The sequence below is a fragment of the Melanotaenia boesemani genome, chromosome 8 (assembly GCF_017639745.1).
Source record: "Melanotaenia boesemani isolate fMelBoe1 chromosome 8, fMelBoe1.pri, whole genome shotgun sequence".
In the NCBI taxonomy this organism is placed as follows: domain Eukaryota; kingdom Metazoa; phylum Chordata; class Actinopteri; order Atheriniformes; family Melanotaeniidae; genus Melanotaenia; species Melanotaenia boesemani.
In genome coordinates this window covers 13,750,638-13,760,019 of record NC_055689.1, presented here as the reverse complement: position 1 = coordinate 13,760,019, position 9,382 = coordinate 13,750,638, and the positions used below count along the sequence as shown (strand labels likewise).

Genomic DNA, 9,382 nt, shown 5'->3' with positions numbered 1-9,382 from the left:
TTCAAGCTGTCATTCTCTTTATCCTAGTTCATCCAAGCAAACATCAAACGCGTCTGCTGTTTTGTTTTATTTAGAAAGAAAACTAGAATTGTCAGTGACATATTTAACTTGACGATTTGAGTCCGTCTTACTGATGACGACAAAGAACTGCGACGGAAATCCGCAAATCCGCAAAGCATTGTGGTAAATTGTGTTTTTTCGCTCTGCTGACGAACCACTAACAGCTGTCAAAATTAAAAGCGATGTGCTAGTTTTCTGGCTCATATTTTGCCAGTATTTTTGCTTCGTTCAGGTACATTCTTTACCACATATAAAAGTAACTGTATTTTAAGCTGTATACTATATTAAATTGGAATTTGGACACCCTGTTTGATCTATAACAAGATATGTAGCAACCGGCTAGCTAAAGTTAGAGGGGAAACTGCTTAATATAAAAACTGAATTGTTTTAAGTCTTAACTACTGCACTAATAATTTTATGAAAATGAAATGTTTCGGTGATCCTGTTTCGTTTAGCAGTGGTTTTTCCCTCTACATGTGTGTTTCTTAGTCTCATTTCAAGCACGCTGATTAATAAAAAAGTAAGTATCAAAATATCTAACTTATTTTACCTCTGTGTTTCTTTTTAGGTGGGATGGGTCGTGGTTATATAGTAGAAGATGTTGTGGAGGAATATCTGTCTAAACTATGTTCACAACAAGTATATCCAGTCACAGGCCTGCTTATTGGACAGGTAAGGTTGTACAAACATTCATCATATCGGGTCCTGCTATGTCCAGCATTTTTTAAAGAAATGGAGAAAGGCTGATACTAATACTTAATTTAATTATAAAATAATGTGTTATAGGATCTGCACTTACACATTTTAACTATGTTCAGGGTCTGCAAAGCATTTTACAATGCATAATTAATTTACACATCAAATATGTAATTCTGTATTTCCATACACTTTGTATATTCTGTGTTTTGTTGTTATTTTTTCCTATACTCACACTCAATACATTTTTTTAACATTTAAATTGTTTTATGATTTGAGAGTATGTTATGAATGGAGTGACTGATATTAACTGACTATTTCAGAGCTCAGTCCAAAGGGACTTTGTTGTCATGGCAGCCCGGACACCCCAAAATGAGGAGCCTACTGGGGCTGGAAAGTCTGTGGACAAAGATTGGGTCTCTGAGCATGCTCGGCAGGTAGGCAAAGGCAGCATAAGCTCTGTCCCGCTTCTGAAAAATTCATTTAAATTGCATGATCAGTCAGTGAATGGGTAGCTTTTTAAACACGAATGGACATGCTTTAAAATAAGCTATGTATTTCTACATATATAGGTATGCATCTGTATAAAAATATGGCTAAAATCTAAAGTGGTATTAACTTGACAATTATGATTACCTGGTAAAATCAGACTTTTAAACTTTACAGTTTACTTTTCCTATTGATTTCCAGGTGTCCAGGATGCTGCCTGGAGGATTGTCTGTATTGGGAGTCTTTATAATCAGCGATACTGATGCCAAAGACATGCTAACCACACTTCGACAGGTGAGAGTCATCACATACATTCTCTAATGAGGTAACCATCTTGGAATTTTCTTCTTAATTTATCTAATTTAAAACGAGACCCTTTACCTGAAGTCTAAATTATTTAAGAATTTTATTTTCTGCATCTTCACGTCTTTGTCCCCCTGCTTGATAGATGTCTTTTTCTTAATTTTCACTAGAAAAGTTATTTTCATTGTTTCATCAAAAACCAATTGTGGAAAAACTGACTCAAAATCAACCAGAAATCCTGTTGATGTTAAGTGTTTCAAGAAAATTACACCATGTTAATTTTTTTTTAATTTCTATGAGCCAAACAGATTTTTCATTTATGTGGCTTTTTAAATATTTAATTTATTCATTATTATGTCACTTGTTGAAGAGTGTTCATTAAGTATAAAGTTTATAATTGGCTACATGTATTTTTACAGTTAATAAATTTGGGTTTATAGAAAAAAGAGCAATGATTATGATTTTAGTCCATTACCAAAATTTATGTTGCCACACTGCAACTTATTTTTAACACATTCAAGGCTAAGAACTGAGAGTTTCCTAGAAAGTTTAACAGTGTCCACTAAAACTTTTTATTTCTCAGCCTTTCAAGAAAATTAAATTAGAACCCTTAGAGAGTTCAAACCTTTAACTTTTAATGTCAATTACCGACTTTGCCCTCATATTTACAAATATTATCTAATTAAAATATTAAGTTTTTCTTTAAAATGTTGATGTGATTTGTGTCTCACTCCATGCTTAAAAGATAAAATGACACATATGTTGCTTTTGTAGATTATGGGTTAATTTTGAAGTTCTACGTCTATATTTTGGTAAATATGGAAGAGTTTTAGCCGGGCCTTCATATGTGGAGTCCCCGTGTATGCATGGGCTCTCTCCAGATACTCTGGCTTTCTCCCACAGTCCATAGACATGCATGTGAGGTAAATTGGTTTCCTGGGAGAGAGCATGAGTGGTTGCTTGTCTCTTTGTGTTGGCCCAGTGACGGACTGACCTGACCTTGCCTCTCACCTGGTGGCTGCTGGGATAGTTTCCAGCCCCCTTCTCCCCTTAAATCCTTTAATGTTGATTGTCTCCTGTCCATGATGTTGTTGCTTTCATTTGTTTTTCAGTTGCTCTTTAAAGTAATCAAATGCTAATAATTATTGCAAAATACCTGGACTACTATCAACAATGACTATCTTGTTTTTTTTAGAATTAATCTGTTGGAAATCCACCCACATTAAAATCTTCACCTGCAAATCACATGCCACCTTTTTCACCACATTCTACTTTTGTTTGGGACTAAGGGACTAATAAAGGTTTTCTTATTCTTTTCCTCAAGAATGAATCTTCTATTAGTTATTTTAGAGGGGGAGATAATCTTTCAATATGTGTAGCTTAATGTCTGATTAGTAAGATGCCTCATCTATGTTTAGGAATGCAAATACTTACTTGCTGGTTTTATTTGCTCCAACAACAGAGCAGCAGCAATGTTAGGGCAGCTCTTCTTGTCCCTTCCTGCTCTCCTCAGAACCTTTTCCCTCTGAGTATAAACTAACATTTCCTCATGAAAGAATCAGATATTGGCAACTTAATTCTTTTTTGTTGAACAACTATTAGGCAACTCTTAGAGATTTGTGTTAAATGCAGAACTGAACTGCCCTTTTTTGTGGCAAAGAGTAAAATCTTTTTAAACAAAAAAGAGGGTGAAAATAACAAATAAAAAAGGCACCACTTGTTTAAACTCAGAAAATATTGATAATGTTAGTTGTAAGCACATACAATATGATGCAGTGAGACAGACCTTTAACTTCCCTGCAATTATTTTTATGGCCACCAGGGGGCGGAAAACAGTAACTAAGACAATTCAAGAGCAAATCACACTCAGCTGTTGGGAGTTCTGCATCAACTTCTGTAAATACATACTTAAGATACTTAATAAATACTCTGCAACAGTGCTCAAAAACCTGCAAAGACATTAATTTATCAATGGATTCTGTCTATTTGACAACCATGTGTGTTGTATGTGTGTGTGTATATGTATGTAGTTAGTGTTTGCAGTGGAAAACCTCATCTCTTCGGAGCGTCTGTGGAACCCTGCAGACGACGATGTCACAGATTGTGTCACACTGCACGTCAACCCTAAAACCAGAAAGTATCCTTTTACAACAGCCTCATTGTTTCAAGTCACTACCGGTCAGTGTGCATTTTTTTCTTTTAACCCCACATATCAGAACTGTCTGCAGAACCTTTGACATCAAAGACTCCAAGGTTAGTCTGCGTTTTCTTTGCAGAGCATTCGTTTAAGTCTATGGTCAGAGATTAATAAATCAAGATTATAACTCACTAAAGTTCTCTTTAAAATCTTTTCAAGATAACTTCATCCAGTTTATATAACAGTTAATCCCAGATCTTATATGATGTATAAATATAGACAAAGAGTTGTTATGCCAGCAATATCTTTGTCATTGTCTGTTTCAGAGTATGGCCAAACCTGCAGACTGGAAGTACCAGTCAGGTGTGTGTTCAGCCTGGGTCACACTGTCATGTTGGCTGAATGTAGACATGTTGGTACCCATACCAGACAGCAGAATCTCCACAGACAGCATCGATAAATGTCTTAAGGTTAGCACACACGTGCATGCAAATACACATTTTATATATAAATGATGCATAAAAGAAGTTTTCGCTGAACTGACCTCAGGTCCCTGAATGTTTCAGGAGGGACTAAAAGTGTGGGCACACCAGATTGAAAGTGGACTTTGTCTAATTGATGGGAAAAAGATGCCAGAGAACTCAGAGCTCACTGCAGGACAGGTTGTATAAATCTGACATAAATCCATATTTATGCACTAAATGTTGCAAAAATGCCACTGAAACTTTAAGAGAAGTGATTGTGGGATTTTATTTGGGCGGCCTCATACTTGCCTTCTGGTATCAGTTTGATAAGACTTGAAAGTCTGTTTTTAACCTGAAGCAACCTTCTAGATTATCTGTTTTTGTTTGTTTTTCCCCCTTTTCATCTTTGCACCTGTGACATCCACTCCCCCTCCCCCTGTGTTTGTTTGGATCAAAATCAACAAGACAACACAAACCCCCCAACTAGGAACTAAATCGCAATATTATTATTATTATTATTATTATTATTATTATTATTATTATTAATGTTATTATTATTATTATTGTTGTTGTTGTTGTTATACAAAAACATTATATTAAGAGACTCTGATTGCATTTAGTGCTTTATAAAATAATAACACAAAAACTTTTTATCCTTATAATAGTAGTTGATCACAAAATGTATTAACACAAAACGTGTCCATATGGTTGGATATTGTCTATAATAAAGAACATTCCAACAACAAATGGTTACAACAGATTAAATTTAAAGTAATGAAAAATGGGATTATTATTGTTTCAAGCCACAAATGGTTTGTTACTGTTGTCTATTTACTAGTAAATATTACGATTACAAAATACTCAGGAATGTAGTTAACTCAAACATTACACAAACTTAAATGTACATAGGTGTTGACCAACTTTTCTTTAGTTTTTTTTTTTTCTTCTTCTTTTTTAGGTAGCAGGCTTTAATGGCTTGAACTTTTTGTGTGATTATAATGTTAAAATGAGGAAACTTGTAATAAAGTAAATCTAGTCAGGAATGACTCGCCAGTGAGGTTGGGGTGGATGTCTTATAAAAGTCTTATTTTATTCATAATTTTCAGCACACGGGTGATGCTATCGTTTGCAGTTAAAACATCAGCACTCTTAATAGTAATGTCTTATTCTTTCACTGTTAATATGGAGTGATTTAAATTCTGGGGTCATTTTAAGCTTTATGGATCTACAAAAATAGTTGTGAGAACTTTGATAAATGCAGGTTCTGACCTTCCTAGGTCGGAGAGACTCTACGAACCGTCTCTGCCTCAAGCTGTTATTTCATGATACGCAACATTTTCTTTGTGATTTTTATGAAAAGACACAATTCTAATACACTGTGTTTTTCTGCAGAAGAGGAATGTGAGACAGGTGTACACAGCTCAGCTGCTCATCACACCGGTAAGATTTGCACACAGAAACACAGAATTGCAGAAATGGTTGTGCTTCAAAAATATGTTAAGTTGGATAAATAACTATAGATAAAATAAAACGTTTAAATCAAGCTGTTTTGGGTTTGACACGAACATGAAGGAAGACTTCCTGTGTGCTAGGATGTGCAGAGGTTAGCAGATGTGGTCCAGCCATGTGGAGGCAGTGTGTCCATCCGCGGAGTAATTCACAGCAAAGCTTTCCTACATAGCAACAAGCCAAAGGCCAAACTGGCAGAGAAGGTAATGCTTTAATCCACCAAACAAAGCTAAAAGAAACTGAATGAAAAATTCAACATAACGTCATTTAAACTTTCTTTGTGGACAGCTGCTGAAGAGAGATGTGGTTTCTACGGTGACCACGAGGGTTCAGATGTTGCTAGAGGAGCTGCTGACACGAGACGAGGGCAGCAGAAACAAACAACAGACCGGTACGCATGCAAGCTAGTCAGAGTTCGCTCACCCAGTCATCCACCAGCTATAGATTAGCTAAGGTCAAGGGCTGTGGGTGGGTGTCGCATCAGCCAATCACAGCCGAGAAGCCGAATTTATGCTGACATAACCCTGTACATTATGAAGTACCATGTGTACCAGCACAAGATTAATTAGCTACAAAGATTAATGTGCAAAGGGATTCTGATTTGGACCTACAGGTGTTTTCCTACGTTGGATTTTACCTTGTAGAAATAGTTTTTGAATACTTTCATCCTACATCTTTAAAATTTTCAACAAACCCGAAATATTACCAAGTGACAAAATCTGAATAACACAATGAACTAAGACATAGATAACTTGAGTTAATTTTTCTGAGCTGTTATTGCTTATAATAATAAAGTGTTTTGTGAATGTAGGCACATGTACTATCAGTAGGTGGGACTGCTGTGACAGTGCATATTGCCTCAAGTCTTCTTGTTGATTGTGATCACTTTCAGATCTGCAGGAAATACTGTCAGCAGTGTTTTTCTAGTTTACAGTCACCGTCTCATAATGGGATTTCAATCATTTACACAGGTTAAATAAGTCACGTATTAACTGCCACCTACCAAATATTAAATTGTTTTCATTGAAGTTAAAACAACCTTATCTTTTATGTCACACCCCACTTATCTTAAATTAATTTTTTGTCTTAAAATGCTAAATAATCAATAAATAGGATAACCACACATAAAATGACATCACTTGTAACAGAAAATGTGATCAAACTAGCTTATTTAGGAGCTGTTCCATTTTCTATAGTGGCGGCTGTTCTCAAAAATGTAGTTACTCTCATTTTTATTATCCTATCTAATAACTACAGTAACATTAAACAAGAACATTTTAAATCTTAAAAATGTACAGTAACAGATGTTGTCTCTCATCTGTGTGTTTCAGAGCAACTCTGTCTCCCTCGTCGTATCTTCTGTCCAGCAAAAATGACTGGACCACTGTGTGTGTGTGACTACCAGTTTAGTGATGAGAGTTTGTCTGAGATAACGGACCGGCTGAAGGAGATGCTGGACATCGATGCAGCTGAGGACGACTTGGATACCAGGCAGGAAATAACTGCTGAAGTCATAGAGAGCGATGACACCACAGGTGGGAGAAGAGTGTGTGTTTGTGTTTTACAACAAAGTTAATGTTGTAGATTCAGTTCTTTACCTCAAGGATACATTAGTCTGCTAGTTAAACACGGTCAAGCAGGAGGCTGCGTTTAGAAATCTGTAATGCTGATGGATAAAGCAGATGTGGAGAATTAATAGGGGGATGATGTGTGTTGATCACAAGTCTTTAAGTTTACAGTGTGAGTCTGATTTGTTTATTACTTGAGTTAACAAGATCAGGTAATAAATCATTTCTAACAGAAATATCCTAAACATGTTCAGCTGTTTTTAACTGCTGGACAGGCACTTTACAGAGACCCTCATCAATCTCTGTCCTCACATATTTTTTATTTTAAAATCCAATCCAATATTTTGCATGGGTAAGTTTGATTTTTTTCCCTCTTTTCCTTTCTTATCTTTTTTCCTCCTGTCAGTTTTACTCTCTCAAATTCTTAATTTTGTTCATTTCATTCATGTAAATCTGCCGTAGCTGCCTAAACATATTTTGGCCATGTTAATTTAGCTGATGAAATTGTATTTTGTGTGTTTTAAGAGCCCATTGTGGAAACTGTTGACGTGGAGCCCAAGAAAAACAACTACATCGGTGAGACATGCGGTTGTTAAATCATGGTAGAAAGTGAACTAATACATTTACTGCACATCATATAATCGCATGTTAATTAACTGCACACTACTTCTATTGTTTGTGATATTTAAAATAATTTTTTTAGCAAAGCACTATCACCTGCTTCACAAAGTTTATTCCTGGATATACACTATTTCCACTAACAAAAATCACTGTAGGTGTTAGTGTACCTTTGGACTTGTGGCCTGGTACCCTGCCTCACCTGACGGCCCCCCATCCCAAACTCTCCTGAACATGCTGGGCCATTTTCCCACAACTGTTATGCAGTTATTACAGTTATGCTACCATGTGTCATTAAGAAATAAGTAAAGCCAGTACTAGAGATATGAAGCACTTTTTTTTTAAATTTCTCCTTTTAATTTCTACTTTTTTTCTTTTATTTTTTTTTTTTTAGGTGTTGCCATGGCTACTGCCGTTGCCCTGCTTGCCACAGCTGCCTCAATGCTATATCTCAGCGATGTTTGACATGTTCCTCACTCCAAAATAAAATGTTTTGTTTGGTCCTTTTTTATCAAGCATCTGTTGATTGAATCAGAAACAAGAAATAAAGTTATGAAGTGGAATAAAACCAGGAGCAGGTACAGACTGGATGCCCAGGTTGAGACTGAATAAACACTCATCTTTAACTCAGATTATTGTCATCTAAAGTGAAAATAAGTTATTTAAAGTAGCTGTTCATTAGCATCCATCCATTGTTGTAGAAGGAGAAACTTGAAATGCAAATATGTTCAGCCTAGACAACCTTTAAGTCCAGCTTGCACCAAAAACTATTAAACCAGCTTAGGTCGGGGTATTTATTCATTTGTGGGTTTTTTTGTCTGTGTCTATGTGTGTTTATTTGTTCATTGATTGATTTATTTATTTTTATAATTGCCTTCTATTCGGGTTGCTCTTGCTTAACAAATATTGAAGTCATGTAAAAAAAAATGTTCTTGTGATATTTTCGCGAGGATTTTGCACACACAAAAGTCCCAACAGGCTACTGTACCTCGTCCTCGACGCCTAAATATTTCCAACTCGTTAACCTTCCACTCCTATAACAGTCCAGTCTACCCTCCACTATCGATGCCACAAAATCCAGAAAAAACACAAAACTCCCAGAGGCACAACTTGATGCAAAAAACAGTTTCAAACCACACTTTGCATACTTCACTTCACTGTTTGTGTATCTGGCATTCAAACTCCAACCGTCTGTGCACATTAAACACCGGACTACAAAGCCATGGTGTCCCATGCAGAGAGCAGCCGAGAGGCCACAGGGTTCTGTTTTTATGTCAGTACAAATAAATGTGTGTTTTCTCAGGTTCGTGTTTGTCTGAGGCAAGTGTATAAACATAACCCAGACCTTTTTCTTTAATAACCACTGTTTAATTCAATAAGAGGAAAAAAAGGGCGTTGTCACAGATCATTTGTTCATACATCAACTTGAGACCTCCTCCAGTCGCTGGTGCTCCGTTATTTCCCATTCCCATTTTATTCTCTTGTATCTGCTGACTTCTGTGGCATTATTTCAGCTTCCCAAAGCCCCTGCCCATTTT

The 9,382-nt window shown here is 36.1% G+C and overlaps 1 protein-coding gene across 1 annotated transcript; it reads left to right on the top strand.

The window, feature by feature from the left end:
• Positions 1 to 134: 134 nt before the first annotated feature.
• Positions 135 to 9,148, top strand: odr4 (odr-4 GPCR localization factor homolog). The gene is made up of 14 exons (XM_041992019.1): positions 135 to 292; positions 629 to 732; positions 1,080 to 1,193; positions 1,447 to 1,539; positions 3,579 to 3,685; positions 3,765 to 3,801; positions 4,012 to 4,155; positions 4,252 to 4,347; positions 5,542 to 5,589; positions 5,742 to 5,861; positions 5,947 to 6,049; positions 6,990 to 7,193; positions 7,752 to 7,802; positions 8,239 to 9,148. The coding sequence occupies exons 2-14, from the start codon at positions 634 to 636 to the stop codon at positions 8,307 to 8,309; spliced, it is 1,287 nt and encodes a 428-aa protein (XP_041847953.1). The 5' UTR covers positions 135 to 292; positions 629 to 633; the 3' UTR covers positions 8,310 to 9,148.
• The last annotated feature ends 234 nt before the right edge of the window (positions 9,149 to 9,382 follow it).